Source organism: Microtus ochrogaster, unplaced genomic scaffold, assembly GCF_000317375.1.
Source record: "Microtus ochrogaster isolate Prairie Vole_2 unplaced genomic scaffold, MicOch1.0 UNK11, whole genome shotgun sequence".
Lineage (NCBI taxonomy): Eukaryota > Metazoa > Chordata > Mammalia > Rodentia > Cricetidae > Microtus > Microtus ochrogaster.
Genome location: NW_004949109.1, coordinates 4,073,928 through 4,096,959, shown reverse-complemented (window position 1 = coordinate 4,096,959; position 23,032 = coordinate 4,073,928). Strand labels below are relative to the sequence as shown.

Here is a 23,032-nt window from a genome sequence, read left to right as displayed (position 1 = left end):
TAACGTGTCCTCAGCCTGCATGTCTGAGGCAGGCAGAATCCAGGGATGTCTCCGAGTTTCTGAGAATATCACTTCAAAGATCAACTAGATAGAATAAAAATTTCAAAGAAGTTTAAGTATAATCGGTGTGAAATTAAATACAGAAAGAACCTTATATTTTACTGATTTCAAGCATCATTTGAAAGTTTCCTTCTTCAAGGTGACTGTATTTGGTTATTTTGTCCGAAAACAAAACTGTGATGACAATGTGAAATGAACCTATTTTACCATTGGCAAACGTTTCTTCTTGTTTCTCTTTTTAAGGGCGATTTGGTACAACTTTTGTGTTCTTTTTCCTCTCTTCTCTTTTTTGCCTTTTTTTTTCTTATTTGAGGAAAGGACTCCCTCTGTAACCCAGGTTGATCTGGAATGGAACTTACTTATTATGTTGCTCAGGCTGGCTTTAAACTCACAGCAATCTTCCTGTCTCTAATTGAAGGAATTACTGGCATATGCATTATATTATTTTGTGTTTCTGTTCAGATTTCTAAGGCAGCTTTCTTCTCTTCAAATCAATTGTCCTTCAGTACTCAAATCCAACAACCAAAAAGGCTTCTGATCCTATTTCTGGTTCCTCTTAAGAAAGGAAAGCAGCCACGAGCAAGGAACTAAGGACCACGAGGGGTGCACCCACACACTGAGACAATGGGGATGTTCTACTGGGAACTCACCAAGGCCAGCTGGCCTGGGTCTGGAAAAGCCTGGGATAAAACTGGACTCTCTGAACATAGCGGACAATGAGGACTACTGAGAACTCAAGAACAATGGCAATGGGTTTTTGATCCTACTGCACGCACTGGCTTTGTGGGAGCCTAGGGAGTTTGGATGCTCAACTTGCTAGACCTGGATGGAGGTGGGGGTTCCTTGGACTTCCCACAGGACAGGGAACCCTGATTGCTTTTCGGGCTGAGGGGGGGGGGACTTAATTGGGGGAGGGGGAGGGAAATGGGAGGCGGTGGCGGGGAAGAGACAGAAATCTTTAATAAATAAATAAATTTTAAAAAAAAGAAGAAAGGAAAGCAGCGAAGTGAGTGATTGAGGTGCCATATACAGATGGCACAAAATCAGCGAGCAGAAACCACTTCCCAAGGGTGGCAAAGAAGACTAAGTCCTCTTGAAGATCTGAAGCCAACTAGAACTGGCTGGAGACGCTGTTACAGATACACTCCAGAGAGTTTGAAGGTGACCTATGGCTCACTTTAATCTTAATACACATTCTTGAATGGAGATTTCAAAGGCTAAAGAGACATGTGATGCATGAAAGTGTATGTAGAACTACATGTAACAGAACATATTCAAGAAAGCCACACTATGCAAGTAACTCTCAAAGTTCCATCTTTGGTATAGCATCGCCATGGAACTTTCTCTGCCTGTGCCCACTTCTTCTAGTAGCATATTTTCCTTTCTAACAATCTCTAGCCTTGCTTTTTACTATCTACATGCCTCTGTCAAATTCCTTGTTTGGGACCACAAAAGCCTGGAACCCCTGTGGAGATGAATACAAATCCTGATATTAGGGAATACCTCCCTGAACATCTCAGCTGTGCACTTCTATTTTAGCGATGCATACATACCTCACAATTCCCTGTTATCAAACACTATCACACCATGCTCTAGTTACTGCATGAATATTTCTTCTTTTCCTGGGCCTACTAGGTCCTTTCATCCTCTCTGCAGTGCCAACCCCAGGAAGCACTCTCTTATACTTACAGACTTGACACCTCAAACTGTTGAAGCCAATGATATGAATCCATGATGATTTTTACCGCAACAGATTTGTCACCATTATTGGTCAACATTTATGCATTTCCCTAAGGATCCTGGGCATGGATAGTCATAAACATGCAGAATGGCTATTGTTATCAATGCACTCAGTTTTCAGGTGAATTCAGAAATTCATGGGGGTAAAAGAAACCTCTTTTCTACAATCACAGACTATATCATATCAATGTCTATATGTTTGACATAAACTAGAAATCCAAGTTAGGTGGGCAGAATGTGATTATAGTCAGGACACTTGAGAGAACACCCACATTCCTGCCAAAGATTCCATGAACAACCACAACTGCTCAGAATTTTGTTTCCACAGACCATCTTTTTTGTTGGGGGGGGGGGAGCTTAAGGTCTTTCCATGTAGCCTCAATTGGTCTGGAACTTGCTATGTAGACCAGTCTGGCCTCAAACTCATAGAGATAAGTCTGCCTTTGTCATCCAGTCACTAGAGTTAAAGGTTTATGGCCATTATGACCATCAACTCATGGACTAATTTAACAAAGGCCATTCAAGTAGTAAGGGAACCGTTACATCAGAGATTCCTAAAGGAAAGTCTTTTAAGTTTTTCGTTTGCATTTGACAAACTTAAGAGAACTCCTTGAAATGTTCAAAGCACATGGCACAATGTTTCTAGCAGGATAGTATAGAACAGAGTCTAATACACATCCCGTTTTATTGAATTGAAAGAATTCTCTTTAAGGTGTCCACTTTCCTTAACATTAACTAACACTACAGAAGGATTCAGTTCTTCTATGGGAAATGTGTATAGCGCAGTGGTTCTCAGCCTGTGGGTTGCGATTACTTTGGGGTTGAATTGTTATATCACAGGGGTTGCCTAAGACACACATTATGATTCATAACATTAACAAAATTACAGTTAAGAAGAAGCAACAAAAAAAAATTTAGGGTTGGAGCCACCACAACATGGGGAACTTTTTAAAGGGTCACAACATTAGGAAGGTATAGAGATACACACGCACGCACACACACACACACACACACACACACACACACACACACATGTTGTCATACTGATGGGTCAAGAGCTAATTGCTTAAAACCTTAACTTCCACAAGATCATTTTTAAGTGCCCTTGTCTTGTATTATTTTAGTCAGATTACATATAATAATAAGATAAATGAATAAATAATACTTAATTTGAACTTTGGTATGCTATATCCCTCAGCTCCCTTTTTCTTCTCCAGATTAAAAAAAAATAGAAGAAACTAGAATTATAGATGAAGGGCTGGTAAAATAGTTCAGTGATCAAATGTACTTACTATCAAGACTGCCTACCTGAATTCAATCCCCAGGACCCACACAGTGGAAGAAAAGAACTGACTTCCACAAGTTGTAACTTAGGGAGACCAGCCCCCAGTCAGTACTAAGGTAAATAAGAAAATCCATGAAGGCGGTGAGGGTTAAACTTCTTAGGAAATACCTTTTATCTTTCTTTGAGCTAAACTTTTCTATCTGATGGTTAAAAAATAAGGAAACACATCTGCTTCTGATAGTAACTTTCTCTTTACTTTATCTTGAAAAAAACTCTCTGAAAAATCCCTCTCGCTACTCTCCACAGCTTCTTAATCAGCTCTACATCTCTCCTTCCAATGCTCTACTCATAAACGTCTCCCTAATCAACTCTACATCCTTCTTTTTGCTCTCACCCCTCTCTCTCTGCCCAGCTGCCATTCTCTGCTGCTTCTGATCTTTCCCACAGCCAAACTCCGAACAATTTTAAGTTATATTTTCAGGGCCCAACCCATTCTCAAAACCCAAGGTAAGTCACGTAGTTTCTCTTAGGCTAGGAGTGTCACAATGGCCAGCCAGTGAGCAACCCTGGCCTGGCTGGAGACTCTAAGTTGGTGAGGGTTTCCAAACAGTAAACAATTGGCTGAACCTTGAGATTGGGGAGTCTGTGCAGACTAAAGTTGCTTCAAACTCTGACCTTGAATCAGCAAAACAACACCTGAGAAAATGACTTCAAGTATTTGTCTCCAGGGGCAACCAGGTATTTGTCTCCAGGGGCAACCAGCCTGGTTTGAATCTGTTCTAGAGTCTAGCATTAGCTATTTTTGTAAAAGGCTGTCTCTGTGACTGAGAATCCTATGTCAGTCTGAGTAATGTAAGATATCCTAGTATTTTTTTCTATTCATCAGAATTATGAAGCGTAAGTGTCATCTTCTTGACCATCCACAGCTATATTTTTGCCCAGTAGATGGAATATTTTCACAAGATAAATACAAAGCAGTGGGAATACACCCAAAGCTGTTATTAGGGAAGAAATGAAGTAATTCATGTGATAAATTACAGACAGGAGCAACTGATTTCCACAGCCAGTGACCCTGCAGCCTTTCCAGATGGGGCTTCCCACCAAGGAATCATGTGTCTGATGGGCCAACCTGCTTAACACTAATTGTCACCTGCTACGCCCATGGCAGCTCTCAGCAACAAGTTGTCTTCTGGACTCTACATACATACTATGGCATGAGCAAGTCCACATGTATACATAGTCACATGCAAATCAAAAAATACATGTAATTTAAAACTGCCCAAGCAAGTAAAATAGCTCAGTTGATAAAGGGACTTGCTGCCAAGCCTGACGACCTGAGTTTAATTCCCACATTATGGAAGGCGAGAAGCTCCTGTAAAAGGTCCTTTGACTTCTAAGCATGCACTGTAGCAAGTGTTTCTTCCCAACACTCAAGTAAATGTAAAAAAAGTCAAAAAGTATGGTTATATCACAAGTTACAACTAATTTGTAAAGAACTCATACCTATAATCATGTAATAAGCTATTACTTGGAAAAATTAAATATAAAAAAATTTAAGCCTTCGAAATGAAACACTAAAAAAGGCATCTCTTGATCTCCAATATGTTTCAGGGTAAGAAAAATTCTTGACCCACGCACCCACAAATTTCGGTTTTTAATTACATATCACTGATGCTGAGCTTATGGAGCACCAGTAAGAAGAGTCCCTATGGGTATCCATTATAATGCTATTTTAAATTCACTTTACAAGTATTTCTAATTAAATCAATGGTGAGCTTCTTATTGAGTTTTTTTTCTCCAAAAGTCTCTTACCGCTGGGCAAGTAATAATAAAATATAATATGATCAAATTCACTTTTAGGTAGTTCTTATGTGTCAAGTCTAATCCCCATACTCAGGTGTGTTTAAACATTAGATGCTTTGGTATTGATAACTAAGACATCTCAAAACATGCAGCTCTAGATTTCCTTACTTCAGACCAGTCCAAAGCTACCCACTGAGGTGGACATGACTGGTTGTTGCAGGACTCTTTCTCCATGGGCCGGTGTGTTAGACAATCACTGTAGTCCAGTGTTTCCTCCTCAGACGGTCCAATCCTCCTGATGCAGAGCACGGCTCTTGTGCGCATCCCACCATCACAAGTCTTGCTGCACTCCAACCAGTCTCCAATGAACCATCTGAAGCAAGACGTGGAATACAGAAAACAGTAGCTTCAGTGCACTGAGGCTTCTAGCTGAGTGGACTTCAGGACTTTTTTTTTGCCAGAAAAGCTGGCAGCTCAGTGGTAGTTGATAGGACAAAGTCAATGCAAGAGCCATTAAGCAAATCACTGTTGGCTGTCAGTCAGTTGTCACTTAAAGCGCAATGTGTAGGCTTCAAAGCAACAAAAGCTAAGTTCAAACAAACAAAGCATGATGTGTTTTCAAACTTTTTGCTTTCTGTCTCTTTTAACATAAAATTTTGAAGATAAAAATTATCTCATAAGATTTTCATGAGGATTAAATAATATATTTAAAAGTTCTAGAACACGGTGGTGAAGGTTCAACAACTGGTTATCCACAAAAGGGACAGAGTTATGATTTGTGCCATTTATTCTTTTCTTTTTGTAATGTGTAAATACTTCACTAATGCCAATTTTAAGCTGCTGGTTGGACATTCTGAATGTGAAAAGAACACACACTAATGCAAGGTCTAGGGAACTCTAGCTAGGTGCTTTAGACACTCTGCTGAGTGCAGGCTGGAATTAACAAGCATGAAGCAGGAAAGACTTTTATTATAATGACATCGTAACCACTTATCCCGCAAGTGAGGATCATGTGCTAAACTCCAAAGGAACTGGGGATGTGTCTTTCAGTTTCCAGAAATAAACTCTCCCAAGGGTAGTAGGACTTCCCAGTCCTTACAGATAAGAGAAAGACCAGGTATCTATACTTACAATAATCTTCTGAAAAGCCCTAAGTCACTTCTATCAAAACATAGAGAAGGGGTGAAACAGCTTCATGTTTCTGCACAGCTAGTATAGGAGGAAACTCAAACGCGTTAAACACGTCCTGCACTTATGCCACCCCTCTTCTCTTGTTTAAAGTCATCAATGAACTCGCATAAGTGCACAATTTCAAGAAGGTTTTTTGGTATTACTTCTGGGCTGTCACTCTCCTGGATTTTACTAAGAGGTAGAGTGGGAAGCATGGCCCAGTTCAGGTCAAAGAGAATTCTACTTTAGAGTTTTTATATGTCAGCGGAGGTAAAAGGGATCCTTTCCCTTCCTGTCAAAAAAGTGCATGAGGACACATGTCTAGAGCTGCTTGTAGCCATGTTACTACTCAAACAGAGGAGCAGGGAAGTCCATGATTCTAGGAAGTCTACCCTACACTTTCCTGAGCTTTATTATATAAATCTGATGTACTGAAGTCACTTCATGCCAGTTATTAAAGTTTTAATTATTTGCCACCAGAATAGTGACCAACATATCACTGTATTTCTAGTAAGCATTTGCTGAATACCTACCATGTTCAAGGTATTCTGCTTTATTTTACAGGACAAAAACAGTCTCATATTAGGAAAACAGTTCTTCAAAGTCGCAAAAAGAACAACAATGGAAGCAAGGCTGTATTCCCTATGAGCTCATTTCCACTCAGTCTCACCGATAACATCATCACAAACAGAACATGTGTCACAAGATATTTTCTTCAATCTATGATTATAAACCATGCAGTTCTCATGCTTATGTTCTTGGGTATGAAACTAACCAGGGAGAGGAAGGGGGAAAGCTCAAGAACTAATTTCTCATCACTTCCCTGATTAAAGTCTACTGTGCAGGTTTTATATATGAAAGGCAATGCCTTGGAGACATTGGAGTACCAATATCCTAATGCAAAACTGCATTTATCCCATCACGTCAAAATGGCTTTTGCATAAGATTATTTGTTTTATCACTATTTATAGAGAAAATGAGGCTGATAAATACTATAATCAGTTTTCAAACTTAAAATATATCTCATAACTCAAAAACTTTTTACCTAAAATTTATTTTTAAAATTATAATTTAATGTTTATTTAAAAAAATTCAGTGCCACCATAGCTTTTCGGTGAAGTCATTTTCCTTATTCTTTTGTTTTCCATAAATGAACATGATCCTGAGTTGTTAGTTGTTATCCTGTATTTGGTAAGCAGGAAAATGTGTACTAAGAATAATCACTTGCATGGCAGCCATAGTGAAACACTGATTCAATTTGCAATAGTGATTTCATCACCAAGATTAGGGGATAAAACAGAAATGTGTACAACTCAGCCCCAAAAAGGTCAGTCATGCCACTTCCAGCCATGATCTCATTAGGTCTCATAATGCAAGAGGGATGGAGACCTTCAAATTAAACACAGGTGCTCCCAGGCAGCGTGGCTATTCTTTAGAGCACGGGGCCAGCGCTCCTCTCTAGTTCTAATAGTTACTTATTTTATTGTCAATAGTATTTCCTCAGCATCCTAGTGTGAATTTATCACTCTACTCATCAACTTGGAATATGTGGAAGTAAATTATTAGCTAAGCCCTGGCGATTTCCTTCCTGACTGTAATCGCAAGCTTCACATTCAGTCTGGCTTCGGCTGCATTGTACATTGTATTATCCCTTCCGGTGTCTCTCGGAAGGTTGATTCATGGTCTAATTACTGAAATAAACTTTGCAACCTCCCCACTACTGTCTCAGTCCCCCTGCCCTCTGTCTAGTTTAGAATCACTGCTTCTCTCCTCTTCCTTCCCTACATGGTGGACACACGGCTGCCTTGCTCTTTGTTTTCTGTTTTCTCACCTTTAGATTCTGTAATAATATATTTCCGGGAAATACCATTTCTGGGAGGATAGGCTGTTTGTTTGGACCTTTACAGCCTGAGACATGTCAGAACTGATTCTTTCCTCTCAACATCGAGGAGTTTTTTTGTTTGATCTGGGACAGGATCTCATTCTGTAGGCCAGGCTGGCTTTGAACCTACTGAGATCCATTTGTCTCTGCCTCCTGAGTGTGGGGATCAAAGTGTGTGCTGCCACACCTGGCTTCTTCTCAGCATCTAGTGATCAAAATGTCTACCATCTGTTAGGGATAAAATTAGTACTATTCAAGTGGGGAGATTTGTTTGCTCTTTTCTGTTCAATTGCTTTTGTCAAACAAGGTCTCATTCTGTAGCCCAGATTGGTTTGGATTCACTATGAACCCTAGTGGCCTTGAATCCCCAAAATTCTGCTTTAGTCTCCCAAAGTTCTGAGACTACAGACATGCAGTACAACACAATTCATGTTGAATCTCTGAAAACAGAGTTGCTTGCTATCCCTTGTATAATCTGATCTCATTCTACTGATTATTATTAAGAAAAAATACACAAAGGACGGAAAAAAAGAGGAACTACATAAAATTTTGATTCAAACTTGATAAAACCAGAATGTTTTGAAGAGCTCATCATAAAATCATTTTTCTTTATTATTTAAAAAATAAAAGAGTAAAAAAAGAAAACTGCTATTAAATAGTTATATTAGAAGTAAAACACAGTCTTGAACTGTGTGTTCAATAAACATTTGTGGGGATGGAAGAGACAAAGGATTTTCCAGCCTTTATTCCAGATTTGTCCAATCAACACTTTTTCCCCTATAAACACATCACAAAATTAAGAAAAAGTCTTCAGAATTTGGCAGTATCATCTTTAATCAACAAGAGACAATTATATAACCTATTATTTACTTAGAAAATGCTACAGCATTCTTAGGTTTAAAAACAATTCTTCAACTAATTGGGAAGTGGAACTAAGATTGGAGAGAACCATATGCCACAAACATTCTATAAGCAAAAAATGTCCTCAGTTCTTAAACATGAGTGTAATAAGCATCTTTTAAGCTGTGACAACTGGGAATGCTTTGATGGAGCAAATGAAGCCAGACACATAAAGTGCCACTAGACATTTGGTTTGTAACTTAGAATGCTAGTGATGTCTGGTATAATGGGAAAAACATCACCAGAGATTAAAATCCCTCATCTGTGAAATGATGAGAGTTGGCTGAGATTATTCTATGGCTCTTCCTAGTCTCAAGTTTCGTAGTTTTATAGAGAATGCTCATGAATCTTCTTCTAAACTTAAAATAACAAATTAGAGTTGTCCATGGGTGAGGTTCAATGACTCAAAATGATTTTCAAACATTAAACTATAAAAGATTCTATTAAATAAAACCTAACCCCTGAAAAAATAAATAAATTTCTTAACTGAGCCTGGTGGCATAGGGCTACTTGGGAAACTGAAGCAGGAGGCTTGCTGGAAATATAGAATAAATCCAGGCTAGCTTGGGTAACTTAATAAGATCCTATTTGAAAATAGATTGCAAAAAATAAATAAATAAAAATGGCTAGAAATGTAACTCAGTGGAGAGCTCCTGCCTGGCACATGCAAGGCCCTGAGTTAGTCCCTAGTACAAGCAAACAAGTAATTTCTTCCTGCTCTGGGCTTTCTTTAATATGTTTGGTAATAATTCTCTTACTACACTTTTAAATGATAGTTATTTTTATATCTATTTTCTTAGATAGCCTTTAAGAAACCAAACTATAGTGCTGTGTACATTTTATTGATTAACTGATGTTTTTTAAACTCTGGTCTCAGCATTACTACAATGTATAGGTTTTGTTTGTTTGTTTTTATTTGTTTGGTTTCTACAAATTTAAAAATCATGGTATTTTAAGTAATAATATTTACATTAAGGATTCTGTACATAAGGTCATATACAGAGACATTATTGTTATTAAAATACAGCACTAGACTGGACTCTTGGCCTTTCTCGCTGAGTCCAGCTCAGCTTCCTTTTCTTACACAGGGACACCAGCTTCCTATCAGTTGTAGCCTTTAAGATTAATGTTTTGCTTTTTTTCAACCACATAAGTCTATATCATGGATCTATTTTACCTCCTTGGTCCTGGAGGCAGAGGCAGGCAGATCTCTCTAAGTTTGAAGCCAGCCTGGTCTATATAGCAAGTTCCAGGGCTACATAGTGAGGACCAGCTTCAAAATTTTTTTTTTAAAAAAAACCAAGTTTGGTATTCAGTTCAGTGAAATCTCATAATACATGTATTGCTAGTGGGAGTGTAAATTCTCAAAATCTTTTGGGGGAAAAATTTGGCAATGTGTCACAAATACTAAAATGTTCTCTTACTTGACTAGAAATTGCATTTGTCCTTATGTTGCACAAGGTATAATCATGGACAAGAGTGTTTTAGTGGCAAAAATGGTTACTGTTGCATATAAGAGGAGAACAAGAGCTCAAACAGAGCAAGGATTGAACAACAGTAGAATTTTATTTAAACATACAATGACATTACTACTAAATGCTGCAAAAGATAATGTTCAAAATATACTGAGAATGGACTATACCATTTGATTATATATACACTTAGAAACAGCATACATTAAAATACTATCAGTGATCTTACAGGAGTTATTTCTTTCACTTTAATCTGTATATCACATCATTTGTGCAGAAAAAGAGCCTGTTTTTTTTTCTTTTCACACTCACAATGGGTCCTACTGAATCATAGTAGTCTACAATGTTATCCCTAGAATACAAATACCTACCAGAAATCTTATATATGCATTCTCAACATTCAAAATTCACTTTTATTGTTTGAATTCAAAAGAATAAAAAAGAAACTAAAAAGGTGCTAGGAAAAATTGAATAACAAATATATAAAATTACGTACTTTTAAATCTTTCAAAAACAAAAACTAGTCAGACTAAACTTTCTTAATTTTACATTCTCTTTATGCTTTTCTATTGAATTCCACCTCCCACCTCCAATTTTAAACAAAGAATTTAATTTCAGAACTAAAAAGGAAAAGGAATTAGATGTATTAATATGGAAATTAATATTAACATTTTGAAAAAGGCCCTTAAGCCAGGCAGTGGTGCAGCGCACCTTTAACTCCAGCACTCGAGAGGCAGAGGCAGGCAAATCTCTGTAGGTTTGAAGCCAGCCTAGTCTAAAGAGTGAATTCCAGGACAGACAGAATTGTAACACAGAGAAATCCTGTCTCAAAAACAAACATAATAAAACAAAATTTTTTTTAAGTTTTTAATGATATATTCAACTCCACAATGTATAGATCAGTTGGTCTCAATCTCTGGTTCATGACCCCTTTTGGAGTCATGTGTCAGATATCCTATATAGGGGATATTTACATTATAATATATAACAGTAGCAAAATTATACTTATGATGTAGCAACAAAAACAATTTTATGGTTGGCGATGTCGCCAAAACTCTAGGAACTGTATTAAAAGATTAGAAAGGTTGTAAACCTCTGTTATAGATGAGATGATGAATGACTTGAAATCTTCAAGGCATTGGGTGTTTAAAAGAGTAGGTTTAAAAAATAAAGAAGCACAGGTCAACATAAAACACATGTAAACAGGGCTAGAGAGATGTCTCAGAGGTTAAGAGCACTGACTGCTCTTCCAGAGATCCTGGGTTCAATTCCCAGCAACCACATGGTGACTCACAACCACCCATAATGAGATCTGGTGCCCTCTTCTGGCTATGTAGGCATATATGCAAGTAGAACAATGTATACTTAATAACTATCTAAACCTCTAAAAACAAACAAACAAACAAAAACAGGTGTAACCAGTAACATTTAAGAGGCCCTAAATGATCAATCAGATGCCAAGTATAATATTTAAAATCTCAACTTTCAGAGAATCAACTTGATGAGCTTAACTCGCAATTACACACAATTGGGACAGAACCTAGACCATAGATTTTGAGCATCACTTCGTTTGTTTTTTTTTTAAGATTTATTTTGAGATAAGTTTATAAAGGTGATTAGCAGAAAAGTAGAAAAGGAAGTGGCCTTTAAAAAAAGATCTAACCCTCTTGGTCCTTTGCGTGCCTCACTCAGCAGAAACTACCATATAATTTTACAAAACATTGGGGACATATTTGCAAATATGAATACATAATGTTTGCTTGCAGCCAAAGAAATGAAATCTCACTTTTTGTCATACTTACTCGGGTGGGCAGGGCTCAGTGCTGCAGGCTCTTTGATTTTCAGGTGGCTTACTGTCAGGGTCACAGAAACTGTTCTGGACGATGGAGTTGTCATCTAATCTTTTACAGACCACTTCTTGTCTTTGGACACCTTTAAGAAAAGAAAAAGCATCATTAAATGGAGAGTAGTTTCCCTTCCAAAAGGCGAGACATGTATTGCTTTCTTCTGGGAGTCAACCTCACTGGATCATTGCTGTCCTATCAGTTCCAGAAACACTTGTCTACTTCTCTAAAAGAACAGAAATACTGTCATTATATTCAAATTTCAAGCAAAATTAATATGATCATATTTATAGATGTTTTGAAGCTGCAATTATTATTTCCATTTTATGTTCATCTTCATACTTTCTTTAAAAAACTCTTACATTTTCCAAAATGTCATGAGATAAAATGTATTAATATGTATTTCAATACAAGACAATGAATGCATATTTATTTAAAACAAAACAACAGGGACTAATTTACTTTCTGACATTTTCTAGGACAAGAGGAAACAAGGTCACTTTTCATCAGGAATACATTACACCATATATTTCACTTATTTTCTTCCATTTATGATTGCAACTCTCTAAAAAGTTCATCAAATTTAGATTGCATATGTAATGTACCACTTTGGACTATAAGAAATTGGCCTGCTTATTTTAACAGAGTGAATACCTGTTGATTATATCACTGTCAAAGAGTTACATGCATGCTAATATAATTTACAAAATACTATTCTTGCTCTTAAAAGTTAGTCCATGTACCTTGATAGCATAACTAAAGACATTCCATTCTACAATTTACAAAATTCTTAAGTATATGCTTATGATTTTTTGACAGACATACCTGCTACAACTTGCTCTCATTTCACAAAATGCAATCACACACACACAGACAGACTTCTATTTATAAACACCCTTGGTGAGATTTTTATATTTTTGTTTTGGATCAGGAATCAAAAGACAAAATCAATCAAGATACCAAAGAAAAACAAATGTTTTAGATCATACAAAAGGCACTGTTAACATTGACTCTTAGAAATGGACATAAAATCACAAGTAAAGCTGTTCTCTGAAATCACCCACCCCGTCACTATAAACATATAAGCTGAATAACTCAGAGTTGTAAACACAGCACTGACAATATGCAGGTAACCACAGATTTGCACTTCAGGTAATTTTGACTTATGCCAAGGAAGTTTATTAAGAGATGCAGCATCAAACATACTATTTGCAGGGGTAGGGATGGGAGTGATGGCCAAGTTCAGAAGAGAGCTAAGTCAGACGGTGTTGGCAAAGAGAACATAGCTACCTTAGGACTGATAACAACAGCCCAGAAGGAAACAGTTGGGATCCTCAGAAGCTGTAACTCTGACTCTTTTGAGGCATTGGTTTCAGTTTTATACCAGCCTTGTCAAATCCACTCCTGGACAAGGTTACAGAACTTGAAGTTCACTTTGTCCTTTCTTTCTTTTTTCTTTTCTTTTTTAAAAATAGAAAACAAACTATCTTTTTTTTTCATTTTACATACCAATCCCATATCCCACTCCCTCCCCTCCTCCCATTCCTTCTACCTCTCCCCGTCCCAACCCACCACCCATTCACTCCTCAGATAGGATAAGGCACATTGCTTTGGGGAAGGTCCAAGGCTGTCCCTATTATATCTAGGATAGGCATCCAAAGAGAATCGGTTCCCAAAAAGCCAGTACAAGCAGTAGGAGTAAACTATGGTGCTACTGCAGTGACCCCACAGTCTGCCCCAGCCATACAACTGTCATCCACATTCTTATAAAAGCCTAGTTTGGTCCTATGTTGGTTCTTTCCCTGTCTAGCTAGCTTTGGTCAACTCCCATTAGCTCAGGGAAACTGTCAATGGGCGTCCCCATCATGATCTTGACCTCTTTACTCATATCTTCACGCCTCCCACTCTTCAACTGGATTTTGGGAGCTCAGCCAAGTGCTCCACTGTGGGTCTCTGCCTCTGTTTCCATCAGTTGCTGGATGAAGATTCTATGGTGACATTTAGATAGTCATCAATCACAGTCCAGCTAATCCACGCAGCTCTTCTGGACTGCCTGCCTGCCTCCGTCCCTCTCCTTTCCTCTGATTATTTTTAAACTGTAATATAATTTTTTAAAAAGGAGTCTTTACAAATGAAACAGGATCATTTGATGAAGGAAGTTTTCCCTTAAAGAACTAGCACCAAATGCTTCTCCCAAGGCTGCTTAGGTCTGGGTCAACATGTCTCAGCTGTCCTGCTAGGGTCACATTAAACTAAACCCTATAAATTTAAGAGATCGAAAGGAGGAACTATTAAATCTACTGATCTCAGGAGACTAAGTAGTGTAGCCTCCAGCCTAATAATGAGTTGTTGAAGATGATCTATTTTATTGTTTACAGTGACAAGACTCCTCAGAAAACCTTCAGTAACATGTTTTTAGGGGTCTGATATATACCCAAACAGTTTACTGGCAAAATGTCTTAAAGTATGTTGCTTCATTCTCTCCCACTCCCTAGAATAGCAAATGACAGCAGTGGAATTTTTTAACTATTAAGGTTGAGATTTTTGAGGGAAGAATGATTCATAAGAAGCATAGTTGTTATCCGCTCACAGATGTTCCATTATATTCATCAGATTACCTCCCCATTGTGTCATTCCAGTGGGCAGATAACTATGCCCATGTGGTCACCTAGTCAAATACCTCTACTGTTAGTCATAGAGCTCGGCTACCAACAGTGGCTCAGATGAGCAACTTGTCCACTCTGAAGGTAATGTTCATTTATATCAAGAGCAAGGGGTTGCTTTTGGAGGTTTAGTATGTATTTTTTTAAGGCATTAAATGTGACTGCTCCTGAAACAAAAAATGCTGGCAGTGAATACACTGTGTTAGTTGATTCTCAGAAAACGATAAACATCAAAACTACAAAATGGAACTGATGCTGCTTAGTTCCAGTGACAGAAACTGTTAAATAAGTTTCTAAAGTTGAGATAAAAGTTAAGTTTCTTTAAGAGAGCACCACAGACATTGTCCACACTGTATTTGTTTAAAGCAGCCTTTAGTATAAAAGCAGGTCCTCTGCAATTTGAATCACAGATCAGCCTGGTATAAAAAAATTAGTAGAGATTTACATTTCACTTTTAGATAAATTCTAGCTATATATGTATAATATTTGAAAATGCTTTCTGTATAATATTTATTGCTAAAAACTAAGGAAACAGGTAAAACCACCCAGAATAAAATAAACATTGAGAATAGTCTCATATTGTTCTAGAGCCTAGAGCTCTTTTTTTTATTTGGTAAAACCCAGTGATTGTACCTTACTTTCACAAACTAAGCTGCTAACTCAGTGTGGTTGATGAGTCACCACTCCCTCAACAAAATACAAAGCATTTGTGCTTCTTGAATGATGCTAGATTTCATATGAAGCATTACAAATTAATTCAACTTTGGCCATGCCTTCCATATAGCCTAAAAACTTGGAATTAAGGAACTTCTAGGTAGGTCTTTATGTTTTCAGCATGCTACTTTTTGATAAAGTAAAAATTAACATCCTTGAAAACATAACTAAAATTGTCCTATATTTTACAAAGATATTTCCCTTACATTAATCTTTCATTTATTTTCTTCTAAAATATTGTATCATTGCAGCATTAATCTATTTCAAATCTTCTCAAAACACTATACTATTTTCCTTTAATAGAATATGTATTTCCTTCCAGGTTTTATGCCCATACCTGGCAGGTTGATAGTTTTGCTTGTTTGTTTGTTTCTGTGTTGATCCTAAGTCAGTATTAATAGGATGACTATAAGCAAATTAATCAAAATGAATAGGGTTTTAAACACAACCTGTATATCAAGGTAAATGTAGCTTTTAACTTTAAAAAGTAGAAAACACAGATCAAGTGGAAATAATCTAAGTAAATGAGAGAAATGGAGTTTAGAATATTTGCATATGGTTATGTCTCATGTACATATAGCCTCTTTTAAAGTAGTATGTAAAACATTGATAATTCATTTTAAACCCTATTATAATACAGTTATTCAAAATTTGTATGCTTTCAAATCTGAAGACCTATAGTTTATTACCAAAATGTATAAGATGTCTACACAACCAGTAGTTGCATATCTAGTGGGGAAAAATTCTCATGTCTCAGAGTTCCTAACCCCTAGAACTAGAGAATGATCTGAGAATTTAATTGACCAAATTAAAACTATACTAACTATATTTTTACTCTTAAAAAAACCTTAAGTTATTAACATAAACTATTCTTTTTTCATATAACATAAAATCAGTCATTTTTGCAGTGAACAGTTCAATGGCATTGAGTATTTCTACAGTGTTAGGCCACTATCGCCACTATCTAGTTCCAAACATTATCATTGAGTAAAACTTCTGTTGTACATATTTTCTCTACTCATACCTCCCTTCAGGCTTTGAGAACTGCCAATTTGTTTTTGATCTCTATGACATATTCTGAACATTACATACAATATGTATTCTTATAAAATCCCTCCATGTTACAAAAAGTAATGAATTTAAGACTTTAAGACATTACAAAAGTACAAATAATTTTAATTTCTTATTTTGTTAACACATATTTACCTTAAACCTTTACAAAGAATATATCCTATTTAGCACCATTTAATTTGCCTATATTTCACTTTTGACATGTAATAATCCAATATGACAGATGATGGTTTTAAGTATAGAAATGCAAGCATAACTCTGGAGCTACAGATGTTGAGCAGTGGAATAGCATTTGGCTAACATGTGCAAGGCAAGGCACTAGGTTAAATTCTCAACCCTGAGCAAAAAAAGCCTTCCTCACGCTTGGCCTGTGATCTTAAATTTATCAGATCTTATGTTTAATATTCTGCCAATAGTTCAAAGTTAGGATCTCTTTGACTAACAAGGTACCTGCTATATAATACAAGGACTGAACTTGAATTATTGCTTTAATTATACAACAGCAAATAGTTTTTTAATGGCATATTGTAATAGTACATAACACAGAAAAAAAAAAAAGCAAGAAACCCAGCAAATGGCAAATGAGAACTGGATGGAGTTGTTTATTGTTCTCACTGTAAGGATGGTAAATGTCTCTTTCAGGTGAGGTAACTTCACATTCAGGCCAGTCCTGAGGGAAAGCCTCAGAGGACACTGACCTTCTTTGTTTCTGATAATTAAATACTTCACAGGCTCATTTATAATACAATATTTAAAGTCATACTGCTTTTCTTGTGGCAGTTCACCATTTAATAATTAAATTCACCAGTTCATTCTTTTTAAAAGTAGAAACCAGAAGTTAGTGCTTGAAAATTGAACTTGGAACAGTGCACATGTTAAATCAGGAAGTATGAGAGTAGTAGCAGCTAAGAGCAAGAGAAAGATCTAGGCATTGTCAATTCTACAAGACCTAATATTTTAGTCCTATTTTGGACACCATCAGGACATATGATTAAGTCAATATGGGAAATAACAGGGGTCTAAATGTACACTTGGAATAGAAGGGATAACTGATCTCCACATCATTGAACAGCGTGGCCCAGTGTGTCATCTCTCCCCAGGAAACAGATTTCTGGAGAGAAAGAGAAGGGAATACTCAGATTTTATACTAAAAATGTAGCTGGGGGTTAAGGCAACAATTTGCTTGACCACAGCATCTAAAGTAGTTAGTAACCAAGATAGCATTATATAACCACAACATACATACCATATGACTAGCAATGTTAACGTAACTCTAATATTCAATGCAGATAGCATTCAAAAAGAGACAAGTGCCAGGAAAAAACAACAACAAACCCTATTTGCTCTGTCTTCAATTGCTGGAATCTGGCTGGTGTGTGGTGTGATTGCTGGCCAGACATGAACATTTGCAGGGCCCAGCAAAGTCCATCTGCCTTGGATCTAACAACTGGCACCCAGAGTACCAATCCACTCCACCCACATAGCTTCCTTCTTTTGAAGAGCCCATTGCTCTTTTTAAAAAAATCTTTCAAAAACGTCCTTTCTTTGCCTTCCCAGTGTTTCCCGTCTGTTCTGGGCAATAGTAGATGTCCCGAGGAAACCCAGAATGATCAAAGTGGAAATGTTACTCTAAAAACATTGTATTTTTCATTGCTAGCCATGATGGCACATGTCTTTAATCCTAGCACTTGAGAAGTAGAGGCAGGTGGATCCCTGTGGGTTCAAGGAAATTCTGGTCTACACAGCAACCAGAGCAACATAGTAAGACCCTGTCTGAAAAATACAAGTATTTTTTTCTAGAGCAATTGTGTTTAGTGAAGATAAATCAGGATGGGGCATACATACAATAGGTTTACTGAGGTCACAGCACACACAGAAGAGATTTCTACTATTCAAGAAGTAACACCTTTCATGAAAAAAATATGTCTAAATCAATTTGACTCGTTAAGTTCTATTTTTACTTAAGATATAAATTTAATTACTATGTGGGATAAAATCTTTACTTCAATGAGACTGTATTAAAAAGAGGTGGCAAGAATAAAGGAAAGGTCATTATATTACTTGTCTAATAAAATACTGTATTTTCAAGTCTGATATTTTTACTTGTACACATCTCTCATTTTGTTAAATTACTGGATGATCTCTCTCATCCTGATCTTCATTGATATTAAGAACTCATTCATAATCAAATGACTGTGACAACATTCAGTTTCACTTTAGCTTATTTTTTTCCTTCACCTCCAACTGCTTTTAGTTCTAGGCAGTCAATGATCTAAGACAAGTTTTCACTTCCCTTTGCGAAACGTGGCAACCAAATTAGATGACCTCTAATGTTTCTTTCAGATCCAAAATGCTATGGTTTGCTTTTGCCCTTTCTCTTTATTTCAATAGTTCAGATTTTTGAAGGATTCTCCCTCTTTAATGTCTGTTTTCTCCCTATATTCTACAGAATAAAGAGTGAAGGGATGGGGACATAGCTCAAGGTAGATCTCTTGCCTAGTATGTGTGAAGCCCTTCATTTTAATTCCCAGAAAAATCAGGGACACACACACACACACACACACACACACACACACACACACACACACACACACACGAGACAGAGAGGAGAGAGAGAAAGAACTACAAAGAAAAAGAGACAGGTGGAGAGAATAATATAGAGGTACATATTTGGTTTTGTAGTCTTGTTGTGGTCTTTGAGTTTTCGCCAGTTCTTTTCACATATCCAAGGAGCTAGACAGGAGGTAAGAATGTCAACTACAAATGGGAACTTTGAAGCTCCTAGAAGCACACGCCTATAAGCCCAGCACTCTGAAAAGGCCAGGGTAGAAGAATCAAGAGTTCAAAGTCATCCTCCACTACATAGGGAGCTATAGCCCAGTGTGGGCTACTTAATACCCTATTTCACAGACAAAACAAAAGCAAGCAAACAAAGAGCTAATTTGTGTTACTAAAGACCAATCTCTTTATTTCTCACATTTATTTAAAATTTCAGAAATGATGCTGGTCTTGGATTACTTTTTCCAAACACTGTGACCTAGTTACTTGTGAATAAAGAAACTTTAAAATATCATATGAGAAATCCCTTTCTTGGGATCAAAGAGTAAATACTTCAGATTTGATTTAAAGTAAAGATATAATTATAAGCAAGTTGAATAGCTTTTAAGTTAAAAATCCTCATATTCTTCAAGTTCTCAGAAAAGAAGAATAAGAAAGAAGGATTTATTTTTCCAAAAATAGTTTATTTCTACTTCCTTGTAGGGACACATGTTATGATTGCTTAAAATGCTATTTTGTCTTTCATTGTCAGGCTTGCCTTTAATGGCTAAGCCATCTCTCAAATCTTAAAAAATGCTATTTTGAACAGAATTTTTGGGAAATGAAACATACTCTGCCTCATACTGATCACTAATACACCAGAAATGTACTCTAATTTGTTTTCAGTTTTATGACATCTTTTAGTGAATCATAGGCATCAAGCTCTCTTCATGTTAGTAAAGACAGTACTTACTAAATCATTGAAGTTTATGGCTTCAGAGCCAAGGCTCTCAGGAGCTGGGATATTCACAGACACCCTGCTGTGGGGCCTGATCCAACTAATCCCAATGCGCTGAAAGTCATTCTTCCTTCTCAACATTGCAATGTTGGGAGAATCAATATGGAAGTGGCATGGTCATTCATTGACAGGCTTTTGTTTAATCTAATCAATACGGAAATACCAAGGTCAAACAGTGAGAGGCTTTCGTCCAGTATTCTAAGTAGCTCACTTTTCCAGAACAAGGAGAAAATTGGAGACTTTTTAGTCTTTCTTAACTGAAGATACTTTCCTCCAGGAGTTTGTACTCTTAGAAGGATCACAGTGACCTGTGCTGTGTCTAAGTTTGCTATACACAGAAATAAAATTTGGAAAATCCCAGGGTCAAACAATAGCACACTGTACAACCTTACACCAAAAAAGAAAAGAAAAAGAAAAAAGGAAAATCATTTTCCCAGGGACTTGTTCAAATTCTATAACTCATGGCATTATGTAAAGTGATTAACTATATATCTACAATTTCACCTACAACCTTTTATTTGTTATGAAAAGCTATGCAGGTTTAGTTATAAGAATCAGTCTTTTCTGTTTCAGACTTAATTTCAAATAATAAAAAAGTTAAAGTTAAAATAAGGGATGGAAAGATGCCTCAGTGGCTAAGGTCACTCACTGTTCTTCTAGGGGACCTAGTTTTAGGTCTCATGATGGCTCCCAACCCTATGTGATTCCAGATCCAGAGGATACAACACACTCTACTGGCATCTTTGGCCACTGCATGCACAAAACATCCATACATGAACTATAAAAAGGATAGAATATCTGAAGTTTTTAATTTAAAAATAATAAAACTATTTTATGCCCCCCACAAAAAAACCACCACCACCACCACAAACCCTCAACCTATTGTTTTCTTTTCCAGATTGGTACCTACCTATTTTGATTTTCCATCAAAGTTATAGTATATGCCTAAAAGTGTTAGTTATTATAAAAGTCAAACCCCACAACAGTTTCTTTTTTTTCCTTTGTCTTTTTATTTATTTATTTATTTATTAAGGATTTCTATCTCTTCTCCGCCACCGCCTCCCATTTCCCTCCCCCTCCCCCAATAAAGTCCCCCTCCCTCGTCAGCCCAAAGAGCAATCATACTACTCAGCAGTAAAAAACAAGGACTTCTTGAATTTTGTATGCAAATGGATGGAAATAGAAAACACTATCCTGAATGAGGTAAGCCAGACCCAAAAAGAGGAACATGGGATGTACTCACTCATATTTGGTTTCTAGCCATAAATAAAGGACATTGAGCCTATAGTTCGTGATCCTAGAGAAGCTAAATAAGGAGAACCCAAAGAAAAACATATAGGCATCCTCCTGAATATTAACCTTCATCAGGCGATGAAAGGAGACAGAGACAGAGACCCACATTGGAGTACCGGACAGAAATCTCAAGGTCCAAATCAGGAGCAGAAGGAGAGGGAGCACGAGCAAGGAACTCAGGACCGCGAGGGGTGCACCCACACACTGAGACAATGGGGGTGTTCTATCTGGAACCCACAACAGTTTCTTATAAGAACTGACATCTTAGTAATGTTAAATATGTTAGAAAGACATGTTAGAACTGGCAAAGAAATTAAATGGACATTTGTAAGAATGTAAAACATTTTTTTCAACATTGTCTGGTATTTTGTGAATGTTTCCTTTTAGCTGAGTATTAGTTCTGACCTAACGATTGTATTATAATTCTCTCTTCCTCCTCCCTTTTCTCTCCTTCTCCCTCTCTTATTTGAACTAGAGTTTCTAAATGAAGCCCATGTTGGACTCAAACTCACCAATCTCTGTCTTGATTTTTCCCACTAGGCTTGGTTCAACATTACATCTTTCCAGTAATTATTTTAAAAATAATTTAAAATGTCATTTCAAAATGGACTTACTACAATTTAAGTTCACATTATGTTTGTATTGTATCGTTATTGTAAATATTAAAACATATGACGTCAAAAGATATCATCAGAGAAATGAAGAAATATCTAATGTTTCAAAGGCTAAGATAAACTGTATGACAAATTCTTTAAGATAATTTGAAAATTATGTTATTAATAAATGCATTATTATAGATTATTACATAAACTTGTTAAGTTACCAAGAAGTTGCTGTCAGAGACCATTTGAAATACATCCTTTCTTTCCTGTCTTCCTTCCTTTTACCTTGTGCTCTAATCATGCACAGTCTTAGACTGAACTGAGGAAAGACATTCTCAGGAATAATAACAAATAAGAAAAGTTTACATAGCATTCAAAATCTCTAGTCCCCAATTTGGAAGAGCAAAGCATTGTCCATCTTTATGTACTGAAGATCACTAGGGAACTAAATTGTGCTTATATGCATTTTTCTTCTTAGAAGAAAATCAAAATAGATAGAAAAGGAGTAGCATGATTTTTTTCCCTCATAGTCTTAGTGACACATTCAAATAAGTAAGATTTCTCAGACTTTTTCATGCAACCTTTTAGTTTTCAATCATTTTTAAAGCACCCCCTAAGCAGAATAAAAAGAAAATCTAAGTCTTGCTTATTAAGGATCAAATATTTTAACAACAATTTGTATTGAATAGAACCAATGTCACCATATTTCCATTGAGAAGTGCAGTATTTTGTAGCACCTCATGAGCATGCCATAGTGTCTTTGGAAACCATCATCCAAAGCTCAGAACAGAAAGCAGAAAGCAGTTCCAATATGTATAAAAGTCCAAATGAATCAGGTAAAGATGTATGCAATAAAGTTAAAAATAGAATTTTCCTACCTGGACAGAAGAAATATATAAAACAACCTTCATGTTTATATTCAGTTTATTCTCTCTCTCTCTCTCTCTCTCTCTCTCTCTCTCTCTCTCTCTCTCTCT

At 36.6% G+C, this 23,032-nt stretch overlaps 1 protein-coding gene across 1 annotated transcript in view; it reads right to left on the bottom strand.

The window, feature by feature from the left end:
• Adamts6 (ADAM metallopeptidase with thrombospondin type 1 motif 6) overlaps nucleotides 1–23,032 on the bottom strand; it is a 222,041-nt gene that overhangs the window by 20,239 nt on the left and 178,770 nt on the right. Inside the window, exons 21-22 of the mRNA XM_026788997.1 lie at nucleotides 12,115–12,244; nucleotides 5,057–5,261 (exon numbers count right to left, since the gene is read on the bottom strand). Of these exons, the coding sequence (XP_026644798.1) occupies nucleotides 5,057–5,261; nucleotides 12,115–12,244 (335 nt within the window). The remainder of the gene's footprint in view (nucleotides 1–5,056; nucleotides 5,262–12,114; nucleotides 12,245–23,032) is intronic.